General features: G+C 45.7%; 1 protein-coding gene across 1 annotated transcript in view; it reads right to left on the bottom strand.

The window, feature by feature from the left end:
- Window positions 1-21,628, bottom strand: part of A2M (alpha-2-macroglobulin) — a 42,302-nt gene extending 20,674 nt beyond the window's left edge. Inside the window, exons 1-20 of the mRNA XM_033923889.1 lie at window positions 21,519-21,628; window positions 18,201-18,390; window positions 17,747-17,901; window positions 17,599-17,653; window positions 15,417-15,437; window positions 13,017-13,185; window positions 12,471-12,555; window positions 11,634-11,769; window positions 11,234-11,348; window positions 10,972-11,081; window positions 10,199-10,357; window positions 9,860-10,087; window positions 8,773-8,836; window positions 7,083-7,228; window positions 6,173-6,322; window positions 4,826-4,996; window positions 4,528-4,639; window positions 4,251-4,371; window positions 1,887-2,115; window positions 1,142-1,265 (exon numbers count right to left, since the gene is read on the bottom strand). Of these exons, the coding sequence (XP_033779780.1) occupies window positions 1,142-1,265; window positions 1,887-2,115; window positions 4,251-4,371; window positions 4,528-4,639; window positions 4,826-4,996; window positions 6,173-6,322; window positions 7,083-7,228; window positions 8,773-8,836; window positions 9,860-10,087; window positions 10,199-10,357; window positions 10,972-11,081; window positions 11,234-11,348; window positions 11,634-11,769; window positions 12,471-12,555; window positions 13,017-13,185; window positions 15,417-15,437; window positions 17,599-17,653; window positions 17,747-17,901; window positions 18,201-18,390; window positions 21,519-21,586 (2,608 nt within the window). The 5' untranslated portion in view covers window positions 21,587-21,628. The remainder of the gene's footprint in view (window positions 1-1,141; window positions 1,266-1,886; window positions 2,116-4,250; window positions 4,372-4,527; window positions 4,640-4,825; window positions 4,997-6,172; window positions 6,323-7,082; window positions 7,229-8,772; window positions 8,837-9,859; window positions 10,088-10,198; window positions 10,358-10,971; window positions 11,082-11,233; window positions 11,349-11,633; window positions 11,770-12,470; window positions 12,556-13,016; window positions 13,186-15,416; window positions 15,438-17,598; window positions 17,654-17,746; window positions 17,902-18,200; window positions 18,391-21,518) is intronic.
- Between the last annotated feature and the right edge of the window lie 3,144 nt (window positions 21,629-24,772).

Genomic DNA, 24,772 nt, shown 5'->3' with positions numbered 1-24,772 from the left:
AAATTACATTGGCTTCCAATACAACAACAGAGAATGTTTAAAATGTTGCGGTTGGTCTCCAAAATTCTAAATAACTCGCATTCACCTGTTATTGCGACGACTCTGTGAATCTGTCAACCAATTAGAATGTTGCGATCTTCTAACGAGAAGCCACTAGAAATACCACTTTCTAGATTTATTAATTTCAATGTACATTTCTCCTCGATCTTCAATGTTATAGGGACCATGGATTATCACTCAGTCTACGGAAGCTGGAAAGCCTTTGAAACTTTCTTAGTTTATCAGGCGTATGGAAACCAAGACCAGCAGTTAAAGCCTTAAAGGACCTGGATGAGACTAGCAGAAAGCAGGATATTTAAAGACCTGACTATTATGTTGATTGTCAAATCTGATTTCATTTTGCATTAGGAGTGATGACTCCTAATGCAATATTTTAACTATGTCTGTTCCTTGTACACTGCCAAGTACTTCTGGACTGCACGGTTAATAAATGTTGTTAATACAGCGTGGAAATCAGCTCAGTTGGGCATCAGACATTTCATTACATGATTCCCCGTGACTGGAAGACGTTGTCGACAAGGTGACACGTTTCAGACACGACTTGAAAGCATGACGATTTCAAGGTGGTTTGGAATGAATTAATGCTGTTTAGTGACTTTCAATTGGCACATGTTGAAAATATTGTACAATTGTTTAATACTGTAAGTCACTTGACTTCAAACGAGAAATGGGTTTTAAAGAAATAAACACAGTCTGGATTGGGAAAGTGACAGAGATAGAGAAAATGACACGTCCTGCAGGAACTCAATTTCCCAGTCCCCGTGAGTTATGTCCCTGCTCCATTCCTGTAAGCTCTGCCTTAACTGCACAAGCCTTGAACACTTATGATTTTAAAGTGTTTGAGGCTTGTACAGTTGAGGACGGAGCTTGCAGGAATGGGGCAGGGACAGGAAAAGAACTCGCTGGAAAAGGGATGGGAAAATGAGATTCTGCGGGGACGGGTAAAAATTTGTCCCCATGTCATTGTCTAGTGCCAGAGTCCAGCACAGGCCTGAAAACATCCCGTCCCCACACAATGAAAACTACCAAGGCTGAGAGTACCAGAGACAAGACAGGCCTTGAACAGAACCTCATCTCTCACCGAGGGTCTTCAGTGTCACATTCCAGGACACCGTTCTTCTGCCATTTGCTGTCACACAGTAGCTGTCTTCTTTCTCCACTGCCTGTGCCTGGATGTGTTCGGAGTCCTGAAGGGTGATTTCCACCTAGAGCGAGCAGACAGGGTGCTGTCAGTGGGGAGAAAGGACTGAACAGAGGGGGTGGGTGGGAGGGAGGGAGTCAGGGGAAATCAGGGGGTGGAAGATGGGGTTCCTTATTCTCTGTCCCTTTCTGCACCCAATTCTTCTTCCTGTACAGAGAATTGGTGATCCCAGGTACGCTAGGATCCCACCTCTCACCCTGCTGCTGGGTATCCCCCAGTCACTGACCCTCCCCCCACCCCAGCAGCAGCAGCTACTGCAGAAGAGCCAGAAGGAAGGGCCTGCCCTCTGCGATCAGGCAACCTCCTTTCTCTTCCTTGCACTGTCCTCCTGTCATCTAATCTTCTATTTGTGTGTCTCGCATACCTCTGCAGGTTCAAGGCGACTTACAGAGTGAAGGGGGAGAGAGGGCGAAGCAGGGAAGGAAGGAAGGGAGGGAAGGGGAGGAGAGGGAAAGTGACTAGCTAGCAGGTAGGATACAGATAGAGATACAATTGAAGTTCAAGTCTCAAAGAGAAGGGTTTTCAGTTTCTTCCGGAACAAGGTGTAGCTAGGCTCTGTATTGTAGGGAATGTTTTTGGGTTCTAGGGGAGCATCAGTCCTCTTCTCAACACACACAAGACTCACTCGAATGCTGTCATTCATGTAGTTGAACATGGTGGCAATTAGGAGAAAGCTCTCTCCACGGATGCCAGAATACGGCAGGGCCATTTCTACAAAGAAGGGCTGGAAGGTTAAAATCGAGGCTATCGAAGACAGGCCAAAGCCTGCGTCATCTGCAGTGCAGAAGGCGTTAGCTACCCACTCTGTGATGGAATCGGGAGTGGTGACCGGCAGCTCAGCTTCACCTGAAGGGCTGTCAGGAAGATAGAAAAAAAACAAAAAAAACCAGTGGATCTTTGGAGTAAAGATGCAAACTTGAGTCTCTTCCATACAAAGGGAACACACTGTCTTTATAATTTGATATACCAACTATCGACATGATTAATCCTTTTTTCTATGATTACGCAATCCTTACCTTGTCATATGCTACTGTTTCTATCCGTTTATGTTCTCCCCTTTTGTTTTCTTGTCCTCCCCCATCCTAGTTTGTCTGTCTCGTAAGGATTATGTTTATTATTTGCAGTCCGTTCCCTAATTAATATTTAAACAACTTGTATTGTACAACGCTTTGAATTTTACGTTAAGCATTTAATCAAATTATAATAAATATGAAACTGAACTATCTGGTCGGTTTACAATGCTAAAAACAAAAAATTTTAAAAGAAAAGCGGGGTGAAGGCGAAACTGACAAAGACGTTGCCATAAATAGATACGAGAGGAATTTGGGAGTGGGGAAGATGAATGATTACATCATAAAAAAAAAATAAAGGGAGGTACGAGGGGAAGGGGAAAAACAGCAAGGAAAAGAGGGGGGGTCGCTTCTTAGACACCAAACGACACCTGCATTACAGGGGACAGCATCTCTTACTAGTGGTGTAGCGAGGTCCGCCCCCTTCCCTACCCCATACCTCTTTCATTTTCCCAGTGCGAGCAGCGTTACGAACTTGCTGCCTGCGTCGTGTCGGCTCTCCCTCTGATGTCACTTCGGAGGCACGGGGAGCGGATATGACGTCAGAGAGAGCCGACACCGACGTGGGCACTGGGAAAAATGAATATGGTACAAAGGAAGAGATGCAGGACGGCACCTAGGGTAGACCCCCCCCCCCCTTACTGCACTACTGAAAGATCCCACAGGAATCCCGAAAAACCTGCACTAGATACAGAGGAGGACGTCGTCTCCTGCATTGAGGGAAGAAGATTTTGTGCATATCAAAGTTTCAAGTTTATTTAAAATTTGCTCTATCACCCAATTAGAAGTCCTTCTAGGCAGTGTACAGTCTAAAATATATCATATGAGAGGAAAAATAAACTGAAGTGGCTCCCTGTGGAAGGAGATGTTTGGGATTGGGATTTCATCTGCAGATGGCGCAGCTCTGAATGACTCTTATGCTGAAGGTCATAGAGAGAGAGATATAGAAACATAGTAGATGACGGCAGATAAAGACTCCTTTCCTCTAGGTCAGGGGTGTCCAACCTTTTGGCTTCACTGGGCCGCATTGGCCAATAAAAATGTTTCTGGGGCCGCACAAATGCGCAAACGCTGCAGCAAGACACAGATGGTAAACACCCAGGGGCAGCAGAGGAAAACACTGCAGGCCCCCTCGACCGGGGCCACACAAAATCCTTCACGGGGCCACATGCGGCCTTCGGGCTGCAGGTTGGACACCCCTGATCTAGGTATACATATTCAGGGCTTCCAGTCTCTCCTCATACGTCTTCTGTCGCAAGCCTCCTATCATTTTCGTCGCCCTCCTCTGGACCGCCTCAAGTCTTCTTACGTCTTTCGCCAGATACGGTCTCCAAAACTGAACACAATACTCCAAGTGGGGCCTTACCAATGACCTGTACAGGGGCATCAACGCCTTCTTCCTTCTACTGACTACGCCTCTCTTTATACAGTCCAGCATCCTTCTGGCAGCAGCCACTGCCTTGTCACACAGTTTTTTCACCTTTAGATCTTCGGACACTATCACCCCAAGGTCCCTCTCCCCGTCCGTGCATATCAGCTTCTCACCTCCCAGCATATACGGTTCCTTCCGATTAATCCCCAAATGCAGTACTCTGCATTTCTTTGCATTGAATTTTAGTTGCCAGGCATTAGACCATTTCTCTAACTTTTGCTGATCCTTTTTCATATTTTCCACTCCCTCTTCGGTGTCTTCTCTGTTAGAAATCTTGGTATCATCTGCAAAAAGGCTCACTTTTCCTTCTAACCCTTCAGCAATGTGGTAGAAATGTGGCAGAGGTGGGATTGGGCGTTGGATCTGTGCTAAAGGTCACACAGTGCGAGATATTCGAACAGGTGGGATGGGGAGCTAGCATGAGTGAGAGATGGCGGCAGCCGTAGATTCTGAAGCTGAGGAGAAAGAAGAATTAAGAGTTACATACCCCACTGACACTAGGTTCCAGAGCCAGTTTTCAACGAAGTGCTTCCTCTTCGTCTCCAGCATGGTGGGCATTTCCGGCGCTGGCGCTGAGTCATAATCATAAGAAACTAATCGGGCAGGCGCTGGAGGAAAAGATGTAATAAGATACGAGATCAGGTTTCATGTACTGATGTTCTTTTCCTGTACCTCCTCACCGCTCACTATCGCCGGGAAACCTTTGCCATTTGTCTGGCTGGGGCTGTGTGTGTGTGTAAAGATGGCATGTGTCTGATACATACCACTAGAGGGTTGGTGACTGTGGTACCTCAAAGTGGTGTCCAGTAGCTCTGGTGTGGGACACAGCACCGGCTTCCTGACCACACCATTTGTAAGAAACTTCATGCCCAAGCCCTGAGAACACAGAAAATCCAGTGAATGGAAGGCCATCAGTGTTTCAGCCCACACCCACATAGAGCAGTGCGCAGAGAGACAGCAAAGGGTGCCGAGAGACCGCTATCAGAGACACAAAGAGCGGTGCAGAGAGAGGGACAGACAGAGTCAGCAAGAACTGCAAGAGAATGGAGAGCATAGACTCACTCTCAAAATAACATAGGTATCTATTCCGTCGGTGTTGTCCATAGGCTTGTAATAAAATCCATTCAGGAAGATTTGTTCTGCAGTGACACACCCATCTTCTCGGCGTTCTTCCAAGTTGAAGCCCTCATGGTGGTACCCAGATAAGTATTCAAGCGGCAGCAGCTTATACACCTGCCAAAAATGAGACAGACACAGGACTCTATTGAAGCTACAGAGCCACAGAGAAAGCATACATGCAGTAGGACGGGTGTCCTGTTCGGGCGCCGGCATCTATCCTCCTCTGCTCCTTTCCACGCCTCCCCCACCCACCGTACCTCTAGCTCTAACTCCAACCTGCTGCTTGCGCCGGCATCGGTTCTCCCATCTGATGTCACTTCCGGGTCCTGCGCCTAGAAAGTGACATCAGAGGGAGGGCCAACATGGGCAGCAAATTCGTGATGCTGCTCGTGCCGAGGAAGTTAGAGGTACGGGGAAAGGGAAGGGGGGAGGGGCATCACCACCCTGGATGCCTCTCACCCTCGCTACGCCACGCCACCCGTTCTGAGCTCTCCTGGGAGGACGGGATATAAAACCAAATAAATAAATATGTTTTCAAAGAGTCAAACTGAAAGACATACAACCTCCGAACTGAATCATAAGGACAGAAAGAGTTGTAAAAGGGGGGTAGGAATAGAACTTGATATACCACTTTTTCTGTGTGGTTATACCATCAGAGCGGTTTACATATTTTAGACAGGTACTTATTTTGTACATTGGGCAATGAGTGTTAAATGACTTGTCCAGAGTCCCATGGAGATGCAGTGGGAGTCAAACTCACAACCTCAGGGTGCTCAGGCAGCAGCTCTAGCCACTAGGCAACTCCTTCACATAATACTGGAGATCCACAGTCCATCATCATTTGCTGAAGTCAGAGAAATATTGAAGAGCCATGGTTGCATAGTGCCCTTATAGGCAGAGCACATAAGTCTTTACTCTGTCTCCATCTGCTGGGGGATAAACATAATCCACAGGTTCTGGACTGGTCTGCTATGGACACTAAGAAAATTTATGTAGAGAGAAACCCCCAGAGATCCACAGACAGAGGGAGAGAAAGAGGGAAACAGAAAATGAGACTAGCAAAAATCAAATCACATCAGGGTTCACCAATGTGCCAGATCCCATCTCTTCCTCACTTATCACACAGATATCATTTGTATGTCAGACAGTTTTACAGCAGTAAGAATGACTCAGGTCCCAGACTCATTGCCGCCACAGCACCCAGCCTCCACTTTCCATACAATAAGTAGGGGACTCTTATTACCTCATACATGTCTCAAGGGGTAGGATTGTGCAATGAGCGTCTCTCACCGAGTCTGCAGAGAGTTCCTTCTCTGGCTTCATGAGCAGGACGCTCTTATCCATGGCTCGCAATGCACACAAAGAATATGGAGCGGCCTTCAGAAGAAGGGAGGCAGGGGAGGCAACGAGGCTTTCTGCCTTGGAGAACTGCAGGGACACCTGACAAGACAAAACGAGGGTTACTGCTGTCTTTTGTATTTATGTTATGGAATATTTGTTTGAAATGTCATGATTTGTGAACTATCTAGCTCTTGGGACAGTCTTTTAAATGAATTGATACTGCTAAGAAGTACTTGCGTAGACCACACAGTGTGTGCGACTTTCTGTAGGTGTGGGGAAAATGACATCTTAATGGAAGGCCCGTCCTGGCTGTGAGCCCCACTTTGAAAAAAACCTCAAGTTAAAGGAGACGTGAAGAAAGCTAAGGAGGTGTGGCCTAGTGGTGACAGCGATGGGAAGCCAAGGTTCATATCCCATTTCTCCCACCGACACAACTTGTGACCTTCAGCAAATCACTTAATCTCCTACTACTTCAGTTACAAAATTCAGAGCAACATTTAGGAATGCTCACTGCGACTATTTATCAACTAGGTGCTTAATACCAATCAAGTCAAATTAATAAATGAGGCCCTTAGACTGTACGGTCTGCTGAGAAGGAACTGATCCCTGAATACTTAATATCATTGCAAACCATGTTATAGAAGTGAAGTTATCATTAGAGAACAGAATAAAATGCAGCTGTACTACAGCAGTCAACAGAAACACATGAACTTTGAAAAAAATCAGATTTCACCTATATTTAGCAAATAGACTGCCACAGTACAGGGAGTAGCCAGCAGGTGGAACTAATGAATTAAATACAAGCAGATGCACTACGGAGAGTGGCCAGCAGATGGCGTCAGTTCAAAGCTACACTCACCTTGTTGGCAAAGCACTTTGTGACCTTCAGGGTCAGAGAGTCTGAAATGATTTCACCACTGGGAAGGACAAAGAACACCAGCACCTGAGCGAGGGGGGAAAATTCTGAGGTGACTTGGAGCAGCAGTGAGGTGGTCTTGCTGGTGCCTGAAAAAGCAAAGAGATTCTTAATAGAGAATGACTTGGGGGACAGATTTTTCCCCGTCCCCACGGGAACTCATTTTCCTGTCCCGCCATTCCTGCAAGCTCCATTCTCATCTACGCAAGCCTCAAACACTTTAAAATTCATAAGTGTTTGAGGCTTATGCGGTTAAGGCTGAGCTTCCAGGAATGGGGCAGGGACAAAACTCATGGGGACGGGACGGGGAAATTGAGTTCCTGTGGGTACGGGGACACATTTGTCCCCATGTCATTCTTTAATTCATAATTCACTCCCACAGATCCTTATAATCAAAACAAACACAATTCTTCAGGACTCGGTTTTCTCTTTTTTACCACTACTACTGTTTATCATTTCTATAGCGCTGAAAGGCATACGAATTACTGTACATTTAACATTCAATGGACGGTCCCTGCTCCCAAGAGCTTACAATCTAATTTGAATAGGCAAGACATCTCAGGGTTGGGGAGCTTCTGGCAGAAGGAATGATACAATGGGCAAATGTATCTGACAGTGAGTGGGATGACAGCAGTTTCAAAAAAGTGAGCTTTTCGCTTGGATTGAAGACTGCTAGAGACAGAGCATGATATTTTGATTTAGGCAGCCTGTTCCAGGCATACGGAACAGCAAGAAAGAAGGGACGGAGTCTGGGGTTGGCAGTGGAGGAGATGGGGACAGATAAGAGGGACTTACCTGATGAACGGAGTTCATGGGGTGGGGGAGATAAGTGAGGAGAGATATTGGGGGGGGGGGGGATACAGAGTGAATGCACTTGTAAGTCAGTAATAATAATAATAATAATAACTTCATTTTTGTATACTGCAGTACCGCAGCAGTTCAGAGCGGTTTACAGAGGAAGAGACTGTACACAGACAGCAATGTTACAGAAAAAACTTTCAAATTTCATTAGTAAGTCAAGAGCAGTCAGGTGTATCCGGAGGCATTTCAGAGATACAACAAGGCAGGAAGGGAGTCAGAGAAATTTATCAGAGACAGGTTTTAATTGATTTCCTGAAGGTTTGGTAGGAGGGTGCATTTGAAATGAGGGTGGTTAGACATTTATTCCATTTGCCTGCTTGGAATGACAGAGATCTATCAAGGAATCTCTTGTAGATACAGCCCTTCAAGGATAGGAAGGCAAATAGGAGTTTGAACTGTATTCGGAAATGGATGGAGAGCGGTAATGTGAGACTAGCGGCTCTCATGGAATATGAGTCGGGGCAGCAGAATTTTGAAGGGGAGAGAGAGACGGATGAGCGGGAGACCTGAGAGAATTACATTGCAGTAGTCTAAGCGAGAGCTGATGAGAGTGCGTGGATAAGGGTTTTGGTCGTGTGCTCACAGAGGAGAGTTCAGAGTTTCGTAATCTTATAGAGGAGGAAGCGACAGGTTTTAGCGGTTTATTGGATCTGAGCGGAGAAGGAGAGAGAGGAGTCAAGCTGATGAGACAGGGAGGAGAGTGTTGTCCCTCGGCCTGGAAGTGGTGAGCAGCCAGTCTGTGTTCAACATCGTCCTGACCCCTCCAACTCACCATCACTCTCTCCCACGCTGACTGACTGCTTGGTTATCCAGATGACGTTGCCCTTGGACATGACCTGCACAGGGATGGAGAGTCTAGTTAGCAGGTAAGAGGATGGCGGGAAGCGCAAGGTCTTACAGTCATACGTTCATGAGGGGAGCCACATGGGTCAGAAATAGGAAGTGGAATCACCCCAGAAGCCTCTCTGGGTTCCCCAAACAAGTTAAGCATTCAAGAGCATCAGCATCACCGACTTGTCACATTTGCAGAAGGGCTCCATGTGGCTTCTCAGTATCAAGTGAAGATTAAGTAAATCCCTGCATACCACGGGGTTAACTCACTCCTGAAGCCGGCTGGCAACCTATCACTGAGTATAACGCGCAGTCGAAAGGATCCGTTTGTGAATAGCCACCGTATGCATGGAGTTGAAACCATTCGGGGGAGCCTCAGGGTCCTGGGCCCCCTCACTTCCAGCGCAGGCCCCTTCTGCTTTAATAGCTGGCGGGGATGCCAAGTCCCACCCACCAAAGACGTCTCCTGCGCAAGTCTCGCTTGTGCTGTCTGAGCAGCACTTAAGTTAGCAAGCATGCGTTGTCTGTGAATGCCGGCTCTCTTGTGTATGCTCAGCGTAGTGACTGAACTGGGCACGCACAGGAGTGCCAATGTCGGCGACTTAAGTGCACAGCCAATTTGAGCGATGCTCTGGCAGCAGAGGCAAGATTTGTGCAGGAGACATTTTCGGCTGGCAGGACTTGTCTCCGCCACCAGCAAAGGTATATTTTTATGTGGAGGCAGCAGTACTGGGGGTGACAGAAAGGAGGGAGAAGGGGGAATTGCAAGTTCCTGGATAGAATGGGGAAAAATCCAGAATTTGCCCAGCCTGGGGGGCAGGGGGGGAGGGAGGAGGAGCACACGGCAGGTTTTATTCTGCTGGTTTTCTGCCCTGGATTTAATTTCTGGGAAAATTCCCAGAAAAATCAGTTGCAAAAACAAGACTTCATATGGAAAGGAAGTGTCACCAGGCTTTTGCTCCATTATGGGAGGGAACAGCTGCCCGGTGCCCGTTCCATATGCACATGCTGACGGCACTGTCACTCACCAGGTAGTACAGTGTGGCCTCCTTGGCCGGTCTCAGCAACTCAGCGGACAATATGTAGTGGATTATCAGCTCTTCCTGCTGGTCACAGTTCAGGGGGCGGTGTACCGTCTGGATCTTCAGGAAGGTTTGGCTCGATGAGAACAACTGCTTTGCTTCGTGGACGTCATCCTGATAGGAGGGCTCCACCCACTGATGCATGTAACACATTGAGAGAGACTTGTATGTGGCCTAGGAGAAGGAGAAGGAGAAGATTGCACTGAATCCCCACTGGACTGGCCCAGAATGGAAGCCCAGGGGCTGACTGAGCTCTGTTTGGGGCCCCAGGATACAGAGACTTACCCTCAAGGATATCTGAGGACTCAGAATATGGGATGTGTCCATGCTGAACAGAGCTTTCCCTTCCTGGTTTGTAATGACGCTCACGTTCCTTTGGGGATCCATGTGGATGGTCACAGTTTCGTTCGCTAGTGGAGCTCCACCAGCATCTTGCAAGTATACCTGCAGAGAGCAAACCAGGAGACTGCACTGAGACAAGGTACGGTTAGGAGTCACGTGCGAATCCCAGAATGTTACTCGTAGCTCACACAATTGGGAGGTGCAGATGAAGGTGACATATTCAGGCCCTCAAGGGTTCACCATCTACTGCTACTACTTAGCATTTATATAGCGATGAAAGGCGTATGCAACGCTGCATATTTTGACATTTCTAGATGGTCCCTGCTCGGAAGAGCATACAATCTAACTTGGACAGACAGACATGACATAGAGGGTTGGGGGTGCAGAACCCAAGGTGAGCATTTTTTTTTTCCAGCTGGATTCAACGTGAAGGTCTAGAGCAGCCACCTGGTCACTGTGGTATCTGTGGGTAGAACTTGTTCTTGTCCTAACTGGATAGTTATACAGATACTAATGTTAAATATTAGCCCTGAAATGCCCCGTCTCTAGGCGGAGAGTTACACAGCTGTTAGTCGGACTCTACAACTGAATGATCTGGTAGTAAGCTTCAGGTCAGAGCCTCTCGTTCCCAATGAACTCGAACCGAAGAGCCACTCCTGCGTTTATACCTCAGGCAACGGAGGGTCTCACCATTCAGCTACTCCCTATTTACCTACCTGTCCTTGGATAGGGATCCCTCTCTTGAAATCTGGATCAGCATCCTGGAAGGTGACCTTGGCAATCACACTGCTGATGTCACTTACACCCTCTCCGCTCAGCATCAGCTCTGCAAGAGCACGGAAAAAGAAATTACTCACAAAGGCCCAGTGGATGGAAGGGACGTGTCTGCCGAAAGAATGGAGTGTGTGAATGTGTAAGAGAGAGAGAAAGGTTTGGGAAGGAATGTGCAGTTGTGTGGGGGTAGGATCCCCATCTTACCGGTGCCCTCCTCTGTAATTTTGGCTGTGACCCGCAGTGACATCTCGTATCCTGAACGCTTCATCTGGAAGATTTTGGTGTTGACCACCTCAGAAAAACAGCCATTTTCATCAGCCTAAAACCAGATGAGGAACAGAAGAGGCTGAGACTGTGCGGTTCACACTTTGCTTTATACACATCCAGTCAAGACAGAAACACAGCATTGGTTCTCTACCAATATGTGGGAAATAAAGTAGGGTTACCAGACGTCCGGACATGACGGCTTTTCAAAACCCAGATGTCTCAATCCGTCCTCCTTTTTCTGGAGCCATATGGTAAGCCCTAACTTTTGTGCACGGGGGCCTCAGTTCTCCTGTTCTCGTGATGTCTTCCCTCATTACTCTTACCACCAGGAACCCACCTGTCTGCTGTACGTCTCACAGACAGCCTCAAACTCCTCCGACATACAGGAATGGGAATGGGAATAGTATGGTTGCTGGAACTTTCTGCAGACGTTGACAGTGATGAGACCCGGGACAGGCTTTTGGAATGTGTATCTGCCATTGAGGGATGAGAGAGGTGATCAGCCACCAGTTAGAAGGCATTCAGGTACCATATAGGACTGACCAACGATTCTAGCCACATCTCCCTCGGCCTCAAAGCCAGGGGTCAGGAAGGATATTAAACTTAACTGAGGAGAGTCAGAGATAGCAAAATTAAGCAGGAAGATTCAGATAGCTGAATAGGGAGGGATTACTTTCTAGAATGGAAGGATACAGTCACTGAGGTTTGACATTGAAATGGCATTAGCTGGACTCTTATGACAAAAGTGGTTAGAAGGATCCCCCTCTAGGAGAGTATAAGACAGGAGAACCAAATCCACGGAAAGAAATGAGTGGAAATGTCCTATACAGACTGGTGGACTCAATATACTTCATAGAAGTCCTTTTATTAATCCAACAAACTCAATGACTCAACATGTACATGTTTCGGCCTAGATGGCCTGCTTCAGAAATCTATAAATATAGACATACAAAAATAAGTTAAAATTGCATCAGAACACAAAATAACCATGATTGTCCTTTTATTTCTGATGTCCAGGTCCAAAGCTGAGATGGTGAACTGAGTTCTCTACTGAACCCAAGACCTACCACAAAGGCAGAGGCAGACTCAAGGTTGACCTCTGACATCAGGACTAAGAAACTGGACAGAACAAGAGGTTGGTGCATCTGAAGGACGTTTAGAGGACAAAACTTACATGCCACAGACAGAGAAGTGAAACTGCTCATCCAGGATAGTAATGGTTTTAGGGACCTTCACTGTAACTTCAAACTTATGGAGGACTGGAGAGAGACAAAAGACAGCACAGTCCATTTCTTTACTGAGTCCTGCACAGATCACTCTATCAAAACCTAATAAACTTAAAACTTAAAATAATGAATGTCTCGGTACCAGTTATGCCTGCCTCAACGTTACAGATTTATCGATCAGCCCATGCCTTACGCTCTGTAGAAACCCTAACATTATAGGTACCATTTGTGAGGCAGAGAACGCTAAATATCTCTTGCTCTTCCACAATCCATGTTGCAGGACCGATAGTGTAGAATTCTCGCCCTCAAACTCTCAGAAGATGATAGCCAAAGGCTTTTCTTTATCTGTCAGCTTTTAAATTATAATGTTCTATGATTTGAATGGTGAAATTGTGTGTTTTTATTTCATATGCCGCCCTGAAATGTAGATCGTGTGGGTTATAAACATTTTAAAGAAATATACAGTTTTCAGTATTTATGACATTTAAAATCACCATATTCTTCCACGCTAAAGGAATGCTCCACTACCGATCCCTGGGCCCTCTGCACTCCCACTTTGTACACGCCCATCGGGGGCTCACTTGACAGAGGGAATGCAAGCTGAGTAATGCCGTGGTCTGTTGACACATTGCGCCACTGAGCGATGCGATTCTGTTGCTGATCCTGGAGAGAGAGAAGAAGCAGTGAACCTCCCATTCCAAAAAAGCACAAGGCGCAGCTGTCACACTGCCTAGCAACTTCCAGCCAGACACTCCCGTTCGGCAACAGTCTATCCCTGGCCTAAGCACTCTGCATCTTGCTTCGGAAAATCCGGACCCCTGGCCCCACTCTCCGCTACCTGCTCTTGGCTAGGGAGGGAGTTCGCGCGTGCTAAGTGACGATAAGTAGTTTTTGTTCCTTTTTTAGGAACTGTGGATGTCGTTAGAACTTATGGTATATAGTAATGGTGGGTGAGACTGTGAACAAGCAATGATGGTCTCTGTGATATAGTTGTGGGTCTGAGCGTTCACTATGAAGCACGTATCATATTTGTGTGTTCATTTTTTATATATACAAAGATTTATAGATTGCTGATGGGTGACTAATCAAAGCAGTATCATCATGTGATAGCCACGCATGCAGACTTCCGGACAAAGTGCCAGGTTTTGAAAAGCCGTCCAAACCCCTGGACATGGCCTCAAAAGGAGGACATGTCCGGGGAAATCCTAGGGTTACCAGATGTCTGGGAAAACCAGGACATATTCTCTTTTTAGAGGACTGTCCGGGTATCTGAACGGACTTTCCAAAACCCAGCAGTTTGTCTGGGTTTTGGAAAGCCTTGACGAGCTTCTGGAGGTGCCTCTGAGCATGTGTGGATGACGTCACACACATCCACACTGGGTGGGGCTGGAGGTATAACAAGGCGGGGCCATGTGTCCAGGTTTGTGAGGCTCCAAATATGGTAACCCTAATCTTGCTGGACTCTCCCTTCTAATTTCAGCCCCTATACACTCTGCATTTCCCTAGGGTTCAAGAAGGGATTGGACAATTTTCTGAAGGAAAAGGGGATAGAGGACTACTACACAGGTCCTAGACCTGTTGGGCCGCCGCGCAAGCAGACTGCTAGGCACGATGGACTTCTGGTCTGACCCAGCAGAGGCACTTCTTATGTTCTTATGGTGCCTGGTATCTACAGCCCTTGCACTCTGCATTTTGAGGGAAGAGGGCTGGAAAATTCAAAATGGCTGTGTTCAGCTCTGCTCTTGATCAGTCCTTGACAATGGCTCAGGGATAGATTATTCTTGTCTCTCTGTGGAATGGATCAGATCTTCTGCTTTGGCCTTTGGCCAGCTATGGTTTCCCTGTGGCTCCAACTTGCCAGCAATAGATTACTCTGATGCTCTTTTAACAGCCCCCGCTCTGCATTCAAGTACTGGAGAGGGGGTGTTAGTGTTTTTTGTTTAATTTATTTTAAACATTGCATAAGCAGCAACCTGCAGGCTGTTTAAACACAGATAAGAGTTAAATAGGCCAAGGCTGAGAACAGGACAGAGGATGGTGTCAACTAAATCCAAAATCTTTCTCTCTCCTTTGTATGGTGACTAAAGAGGTCTGAAGTAGAGAATGACACGGGGACAGGTACACAAGGTTAACCGCGGGACGGGGACAAGACAGGGATAGAAACAGGGACAAACTTTGTCCCTATGTCATTTTCTAAACTTGAGACTAGTATCAATTTGTAAAAACTCAACACATCTTAGACAATTGCAACTGAATTCAATGACAAAAAAACTGCAGAAGATGATTTTGGATTTAAGTGAACTACTCTTAAATGACATAATTTGTGTCTTGTCTGCCTTTAATGTGATAATAAGAGTCTTATCTGCTCATCAGCCTCCTACCATCTGCAACATCCTTCCATCATATCCCCAGCTGCTGAAGCATCTTACTGTTACTGCAACAGATTCATCCATCGTTGCTGGCATCAAGGAGCATTTCCAACATTTGATAGACACTTATTTTCCTGTTTCCACAGTTTAGATTCCCCTCTACACCCATGTCTGAGAGACAATCCAATTATGTTCCCAGATAATGTAAAGACACAGGCAACTGAATCTTTAGGAAGGTTGTACCAAAACCAGATTGAAATGGAAGGCTCTATTTCTGATATATATACAGTTGTACAGAATATTGTCCCTTTTTATACTTTAATAAAAAGATTTAAATATAAAATAATAAGTGCTTGAGGCTTGTGCAAATGAGGACAGAGTCCATGGGGATGGGGTGGGGAAGGAGACAGAGCCTGCAGGGATGGGAACGAGTTGGGGAATAACCTTTGTCTTCGTGTCATTCTCTAGTCTGAAGGTACAACAACCAAGAAACCCTGCTTTAGAGGCAGACATGTGGCTACTCACCTCAATGAAGACTTCATGAAACTAGAGAGAAAAAAAAGACAGAAATGTTACATATACGAAATGCATTGCCCTCACCCTGAGGGGCTTAAACACACACTACAACCACTCCCACTGCAAAACACCCATTCCAAGAGAGAACTGCCCCTCTCCCAGAGGAGTTCAGGTATTACACAAGGGTTGAGAGGTAGGTAATGGCTGGCTGGTGTTAATACATGGAGTCTAATACAGTGTTCTTCAACCACCGGTCCATGGTGCGGTCGATGCGGCATTATCTTCGAGCCAGCTCCCTCTTCCTCACTGATTCAGTGCACAAAGCCACGGGCACATCCTACGCCTGAACCGGAAGCCTTCTCTCTAGCGTTGCAATGTCAGAGGGTAGGCTTCCAGATGAGGCACGGGACGTGTAAGGAGTGAGGAGGGAGCCGGCCTGAAGATAATACCGGAGGCTGCATAACGGCAAGGGTCAATGATTGGCTGAGTGGCAGACTTCAGAGGGTGATGGTTAACGGTACTTTCTCTGAGTCATCGGAGGTGACCAGCGGGGTGCTGCAGGGCTCGGTCTTGGGTCCGCTCCTCTTCAACATATTCATAGGAGATCTGACTCAAGGGCTTCAAGGTAAAGTAACATTTGAGCGTGGCTCAAATGTAGATGGTCATTTCCACCTGCTCTAAATGAATATATGTGCTTCACACATGACAGACGCCCTCCTCATTCATACCCTCTTTTACAAAATCGTAGTGTGGTTATTAGCGCTGGCCATGGCGGTAACAGCTTCAATGCTCAGTGACTATGAGCGTCAGAGCTGTTATCGCCACGGCTGGCGCTAGAAACCATGCTACGGTATTGTAAAAAGGGGGGGAGGGTCAGTCCAATGAAATTTGTTTTCAATTTTGCAACACTTTAATAACTCACATGGGACAATTTTATCATTTTGACTATCGTCATCTTTTTCACTTTTTTCCCCAATCACTTTTTATTGGAGTTCACACCATCTTCTTTTAATGATTGATCTGATGATATTGTGCACCAGACGCCTCTGACTACGCTCAATCCAATACTTATTCTGATAGTTTCATTTGACAAGGTTGGATACAGAACCTATGCAAGTAAGGCTAGACTCAAATAGGGCACCGGTCTTTGACCTAAGGGCCGCCGCGTGAGCGGACTGCTGGGCGCGATGGACCACTGGTCTGACCCAGCAGTGGCAAATCTTATGTTCTTATGATTCCATTCAAGGACCCCTGAAGAAGGCAAAGGCTTGCCGAAACCCCCTTCACAATGACCTTTCCTGGAGGCAATTAGTTCAAATGTGAATGTTTTTGAATAGATTTCTGTAATTTTATGGTTTGCTCTTTTTGATCAATGCACCTTATGGGTGGGGTTTTATGAGTTGCCTCTTATTATTTTCTCTTAGACTTAGCATATGTATGGGGCAGAGCTTATTTAGGTTTAAAAACCTGGTGCTGGCTACCTATGAGTCTCTGCCCGTACGGAGGTGTCTCATGTTTACTTATTTCAAATCTATTTACTCTTTGGCCCGTGAACACTCTATGAGAATCTAATATCAGCCACTGTCAATGCTTTTTTGTTCAGTTGTATGATCTTTTAATACATTTTTGCAATTTTTCAAATCCTCTTAAATGCAGGGACTATTGTTCCATCTTTTCTTCTCTTGGATTCGTCAATGTTGCTCTGGAACATCAGTCTTTTCTTCCTTGTTTTCTGTTTGTCCTACATACGGATTTAAGCATTTTCTAATCCATACAAATTTTGTCCTGTACACACCTTGATACATAAACAAGCACTTTTATATATAACCAGGGCTGCACTTACTTCTTCAACTGGTGTTGGGAGGGGAGGCTGAACCCTTCCTCTCTGTTTTTGTGGGGTCAGAACAGGTATGCCTAGGGCAGGGGTGTCAAATGTCGGTCCTCGGGTTTTCAGGATTTCCCCAATGAATATGCATGGGATCTATTAGCATACAATGAAAGCAGTGCATGCAAATAAATCTCATGCAAATTCATTGGGGGAAATCCTGAAAACCTGACAGGATTGCGGCCCTCGAGGATCTCTCCTCTGCTCAGTGTGTGTGTGTAGGGAGGGGGCAAAGGAAGAAATTTTCCATCATCTGCACTTTGGCTCTCAGTAGATCCAGCCCTGAGTGTAAAGATCTTTTCTTACCATCTCATTCACGGGACGGAACTCATCATCCAGAGCTACTGCTCGGAACTGAACTGGAATGTAAGAGCATATATGAAACATGAGGCAAGGCTGACTTCTGTCCCAGGGTATCCCACATCTTCCCCTCCCTCTCTCTCCAACTCACCATTTCTGGCCTGGTTTGTAGATGGCTTTATCTGTCTGCACAAACACCAGGGTCTCCCGGGGCTTCAGGAGGACTGTTTTCTGGCCCTTGAACAGTAGCGTCTTCCCGTATGCTTGCAGAGTGATGAAGGCGACCTCCGCGGCTGTGGGCTTGGGTACCTGGCAGAGAACAAAACCCATTAGAAACCCTTCCATTCAGCCGCCCCTTAAACTCAGTCCTAGCTGGGTTCAAGCCCAGCTCTGGCACCATAGATGTCATCTTAGCTAAAGGAAAGATTCAGCGCTGAGAAGGATGGCATATTTTGCTGTAACGCGTAAACCACCTTGAGTGAATCTCTTCATAAAGGTGGATAATCAATCAATCGATCCATAAATCATGAAAGAGGTTTGCCTTTCACAAAAGAATTTCACATTTCTCTCCGTTACTGCTTCACCCTCCATTCCAGACAACTACTAACCTGGATGTCCAGGCACCGATACAAGTCCGCCTCACTCACGGTTTCTTCAATTAGAGTGGTGTTCACGTGCGTTTGTTCCAGGGTCACCTTCAGGGACAGCGTCTCATTCAGGTTTGTGAAGAGGACACAGACCTTCGAAGTCCCTTCACCACGGAGCAAGGATGGGACCATCAGCAGGTACCGGGGCTGCCTGAAAAAACACGGGGTATTCCAGAGTATGAGAAAGAGGTGCAATTAGAACTCCTGAGTGCAGACCAGACTCCAGGTCACTGTAGACAGGCAGAGCCAGACCTGGTTTTGCTCCACACTCTGGTACACCCTGGCCTGGCTCAGGCTGACCCTGTTGACCAACAGTTCCTTGGCACATGTAGTGCGGGGGCTGAATCAGCAACAGCAGTAGGAACAAACAAGAACTCAATGCCAGCAAACAGCACTGGGTCCAAAGCAAACAGCACCGGACCCAAAGCAAATGTTACCACAGGGGCCCAGGCCTGATGCCAGCAGAGCTGTGAATTGTGAAGGCGGCCAACAATGAAAGAGAAAGGCAGAGGCACCCATCGGGGGTAGGAGGGTAGGTGAGTAGAAAGATGCTGCATCTGATTGGAGGAAGGGAGGATTAAGGAAGAAAGTCGATCAATTGAGGGTGAGGGAGGAGAAAGAAGGGAAGGGAGAGGAGAAAGTGATAGGAAGGGAAAGGAAGGAGAGACAAATGCTAGAGCCATCCTGTACACGCCTTGATACCTAAGCATGCACTTTTACATATAACCAGGGCAGCACTTACTTCTTCAGCTGGTGTTTTTTTTTGGGGGGGATGAACTCTTCCTCTCTGTTTTTGTGGGGTCAGAGCAGGTATGCTTAGAGCAGGGGTGTCAAATGTCAGGGGGGGAGAGATGGAAGGGAAGAAAAGGAGAAAGATGCCAGGGCATGGGGAGGGGGAGGAAGCAGAGAAAAGGAAGGAGATAGAGATGCCAAACCACTGGGAAGGGAGAGAGGGAAGGAAGGAGAGAAAAGGAGAGGAGATGCCAGAGCATGGAGGGAGATATGGAAAGGAGAGAGATGCCAGGGCATAGGGGGAATGTCAGACCATGGGGTGTGTGGGAAGGAGGGAAAGAAAGAAGAAGAGAGAAATGCCAGTGCATGGGGGAGGAAGTAGAGACAGAAAGAAAAAAAAAATGGAGAGGGGTTTGAAGGTGAAATGAATCATGTATAAAGAAGAGAAGGGACACAGGATAGACAGTTTATGGCAGTAACATAGAAAGAGGGAAGATGACATACGGAAGGGAGAGGGGGCAGAGAAAGAGGGTGGACACTGGATGGAAAAGAGAGTCTAATCTAATACACAATTTATTAATCGCACTATATCAAAGAGGTTCAAGGCGATTTACATTCAAAGAGGTCATAAAATCTAAGGGAAAATACAAAACAATCAATAATTAAAATATCATAACAGTAATATTACAACAAGTCATATAAAAAGTTTTCAAATTTTTACAAAACCTTAAGTAATTGATATGAGTCTATTTTTGTTGCTTTAGAATAAAGTAGTATCGTAGCTGTATTAATAAACATTTATAAAATAGTACAGTAAAACCTTGGTTTGCAAGACAAGCAAAACATTAAATTCAATTTTAACTTGATAAACAAGCAATGTCTTGCAATACACACATCACAACTGAGCTGATGGTTCTTCTCTCTCTGACGCTGTGGGAGTGTAGTGACTGTTCTAAACGAGAGAGGTCTTGCAATATGAGTACATACAGTATTTGGGATTAAAGTTTTTGGGGTTGTGGAACGAATCGCCTGAGTTTCCATTATTTCTTATGGGGAAATTCGCTTTGATATACGAGTGCTTTGGATTGCAAGCATGCTTCCGGAACGAATTATGCTCGCAAACCAAGGTTTTACTGTACTTTCTTATTTTCCATTGTTTTGTTTTATTTTTATTTGTTAATTTATAAAGCGATGATTGTTATTTGTCAGTTTTTTGTTCAAATTTAAATGTGCTATATTTATATTTTGCATAGTGTTAGAGGACACGTGCCACTGTTTCTGTGGTGTTGCATTGTATGCAGAGTTTCAGGTTTAGGTTTATTTAAAATTTGATTGTATCGGCTGTATATGATAAAAACACAATCATTATATTATAGCTTAAAAAATGCTTACAAACTCAGATAAAGTCTAACTTGATACAAAAGGAAAAGACCCAGAACTACATTTTAAGGCACTTATCCTTTAAGATAAAAAAAAAAGATACAGAAAGAAGAGTCGAGCAGAGATTTAGACTTGAAAAGCATCTTTATAGAAGAAAGTTTTCAAGGAATTCTTGAATTTGTCCAGAGATGACGCTTCCAAGGGGAGAAGGCAGAGAGTTCTTTAGTTGAGGAGCGTACACGGTGAATATCTCGTTTCGTCTTGTATTAATTATTTTTAGAGAGGGCCCTGTGAGTAAATTTTTATCCACGGACTGCAAAGTTCTAAGGGGAATATATGGAATTAAGAATTTATCAAGAGAGGCTGGAAGGATTGACCTGGTGAATTTTGAAACAGAGGAGGAGAATTTTATAAGTTATACGATGTTGAATAGGAAGCCAGTGTGCATTTCGTAGAAGAGGCGTTACGTGATTGGATTTTTGTTAAATTTGTGATCATTTTTATAGCGGTATTCTGGATTAACTGCAGTCGCCTTACTTGTTTCTGTGTGATGTTTTTATATAATGAGTTACAGTAGTCCAACTTGGATATAACGAGAGAATGAATAAGGGTATTGACTTTCTTGGTGGTTCAGTTTAACTTCTGTCTATATAGTTCTGTTTTTTACCCATACTGGGTAAGGGTGCATCTGAGTTCTGTGTGTATGAAAAAGCAATGGTTTTCTGTTAGCACTGACTCTGCAGGATCGACCTGTATTAATGTGGCTTGTTTAGTTTTACAATGGGTGTCTTGCAGTTGCCGATGTCTAGATGCTGCCTTTTCCTAGGTGCACCCTTGCTGTGTGACTTGTAAGGAAGTTCTTCTTCACCCAGAGAGTGATAGAAATCTGGAACGCTCTTCCAGAGGCTGTTATAGGGGAAAACACCCTCCAGGGATTCAAGACAAAGTTAGACAAGTTCCTGCTGAACCAGAACGTTTGCAGGTAAGACTAGTCTCAGTTAGGGCACTGGTCTTTGACCTAAGGGCCGCCGCGGGAGCACGATGGACCACTGGTATGACCCAGCAGCGGCAATTCTTATGTTCTTATGTACTAGGTACGCCACTGCCACACGCCCCCCTATGTGAACTGTTAGAAAGATGAGAGCAGCACCTGAGCTGTGCACTTACTTTTCTGGAACGTCTGCATGAATGAGGAAAAGGAGGACAGAAAGAAGTGAAACAGCTTTCGTCCACATAGCGGGGAGAGCAGCAAGGATGCGCAGGATGTCCGTATGTTCTCACCCTCCTCTTGCCTGAATTGAAGCGCCCACTGTTTTTAACCAGAGCAGAGGGGTGAAAGTCCAGGCCAGGAGGTGGGTAAAGGGGAGGGCTGGGACCCTCAGTCAACAGTCTGAAAAAGAACAGCAAAGAAGTGCAGTGGAGTCCCTTGTAAAGGAGCTCCAAATTCACAAATCTGCATTCCAGAGTGAGTGCTTGGGGGGGGGGGGAAATCATAAATACGAGGCGGGCTGAATCTCCTCAATTACCACTCCCCAACTGTGGAATTCTCTACCGATCCATCTAAGAACAGAAACTCAAAAGTTTCCTTTACAAAGATGTTTTTGGAAAAAATGAGTCTTGTTCCATAAGTCCTACCTTCTTATCATATTTTCCGTTTAGGTACTTTTAAGGGAAACCATTTCTCTAGGCAGTTTTAAACCCCTCCCTAATGTTTTATCCTTTCTTATGTACTTTATCTGACAAATTGTCATTCCACCTTTTTTCCCTCCCTTGTAAAGTATGTCCTGGTGTATATCTGTCATTTATGGTCTTAAATGTATATTTTACGTTTGTAAATTGGTTAGAAATTTGCTTGATAAGCATTTGATCAAATCTAATATCTGGCCCCAGCCTGCAGGGAACATTTCACCCAGGGCAGGATTAACCAATAGGCCAAGAAGGCACGTGCCTAGGGTCCAAAATGGTCAGGGGGGCCCGATGAAGGAGGGCATCAACATTGTTTTTTTCCTAACAGCGATGGGCCCCTCCAGCATTGATCGCCAATGCGGGCTCCCCCGATCGGCAAAGCGGGCCCCACCCCAATCGGCAACGCAGCCCCCCATCGACGGAAAGTAAGCCAAGCAAGCAACGCGGGTAAGAAAGGCAACAGGAACTGTAATTGTGCAAGCGGTGCTGCTTGGCCAAAGCTTCCCTCTGACGCAACTTCCTGTTTCTGCCGGGGCGCATGGTGGGGTGGGGCGGGGCAGGGGGCCCAATGTACTTGTGTGCCTAGGGGCCCTCGACAAATTAATTCTGCCCTGATTTCACCACTAAGTAAGCAGCTAATAATTCTTGAAGCTGTTTGTAAATTTCTCAGTCGGTATAGTCCTCCTCTAAACATTTATTTATTTAGTCAATTTTCTATACCGTTCTCCCAGGGGAGCTCAGAATGGTTTACTTTTACATGAATTTATTCAGGTGCTTAAGCATTTTTCCCTGTCTGTCCCGGCGGGCTCACAATCTTTCTGGGGCAAGTGACTTGCTCAGGGTCACAAGGAGCAGTGTGGGTTTTAAACGGACAACCTCTGGATGCTTAGGCTGTAGCTTTAACCGCTGTGCCACACACTCCATGTTTTACTAGAGCAGATCTTGTCAGACAAATACTGTTGGTTTCTTTGATTGGGTGGCTAGAGTGTTGGATCAAGAGAAAGCGCTAGTCGTGAATTGCTTAGATTTCAGCAAAGCCTTCAAGATGGTTCCACTTCTGCAACTTATAAATGTGAACTGTATATTAAGTAAGTGTAACCTATAACCTGTTTGGGGGAACGCGGAATAGAAAGCAAATTAAATAAATAAGTGACAGATCTAGGAGCAGCAGGACCTGAGAAAGCAAGATGTCATAGCGTCAGATCATACATGGCTGTTTCAGGCATTAGGAACCATTCTTACAGGGTTTATTATCTGAGTGACCTGCTGTTAGGGCCAGGGTCAGCAGGAGAAGCTCCAAAAACCATCTACTTAGGTGTGATTCTGTGGTTGTTACAGTGTAGTTACTTACCTGTAACGTAGGTTCTCCGTGGACAGCAGGATAGTCAGCAAGATACTACCATAGTACAGGCAGACCCCAGTTTAAGAATGCTTGACTTGCGTCAAACTCATACTTACAAACTGAGGTACTGCCTCTCCCTTCCTGTGCCAACGCAACCCTTCTCTTCCCCCTCCGTTCTGCATCCCAAATTCGTGCCTCCCAAATTTACCTCCTCTGGTCAACTCCCTCCTCCCAGCCATGCTTCTGTTGTCAAAGCTGCAAGTGGTAGCTTCTGCACGCGGTCTACTGGTCTTCTTCGCAAAGCCACCAGCGGCAGCTCCTGCATGCAGCCCACTGACCCGGAAGCCTTCCATCCGATGCAGACATACCAAAAAGGTACCCTAAACTAGCCAGATGATCATTGAATCCCCCCACACTCCCCCAGTGGTCACTAACCCCCTTCCACCACCCAAAACTCTAATGAAATAGTACATACAAGTTTCAAGTTTATTTATAGTTTGGTATACCGACCATCACGAGTATCTGGCTGGTTTACAATATAAAAAAATTTAAAAACTTTAAAAAAAAAAGAAATCAAATAGGGCAGGTTGGAGCCAAGACAAGGACAAAATTTAGACAGGTTGGATACAGGAGGAGCAGTGGTGTGGGATGGGGGGGGGGAATAGCATCTGGTATAGGAAATGCTAGTAGAACATCACACGGGTAGCCAGATGGGTGGGCTAGTGAATCATAGAGAGGAGGAGCCAGACCCATAAGGCACTCTAACCACATCATCTATGGTGCTAAGTATGAGCTCATCATAACCCTACTCTACTGCCATATAGGTACCACATACAGCTATGAAGGCTATTGGGGTGATAAACAGGTGGGTATAGTAGGTTTTGGGGGGGGCGTTATGGAGGGCTTACCATAAATTAGAAGGGGTTTATGGTGAGATGTACTTCTGGCACCCTTTATGTGAAGTTCACAGCAGTCCATTCAAATGGTAGCCCCTCCCACGTCTAAATGGTGCTGATTTACACATTTCAAACTTGGACGTCCTGGCGTTCTATACGTTTTGGTGGCCAAGATGTCCAAATAGGTGATTTTTGAAAAGAAAAAAAAAAATTATTTGGACGTTCTGTTTGAAAATGGATATTTCTGTGCTTCTGAATTTGGACGTTTAGTAGGAAATGTCCAAGTCGGACTTAGACATCCTTTTTGAAAATGGCCCTCCACATGGATTAATGTTAGTACTTTAAACTGCAATGATATGCAATGAAACGAAAAGTGTCAAGAAAAGTGTGGAATAACTTGTGAGTTTCATGACTCCACATTCGAAAATGACACAGCGACAAATCTTTCCCTGTTCCATCCCTGTAAGTTCAGCCTTAACCGCACAAGTCTCGAACAC

This window comes from Geotrypetes seraphini, chromosome 16, assembly GCF_902459505.1.
Source record: "Geotrypetes seraphini chromosome 16, aGeoSer1.1, whole genome shotgun sequence".
Taxonomy (NCBI): Eukaryota; Metazoa; Chordata; class Amphibia; order Gymnophiona; family Dermophiidae; genus Geotrypetes; species Geotrypetes seraphini.
Note: the sequence above shows the minus strand (reverse complement) of the source record. Positions and strands in the feature narration are given on the sequence as shown.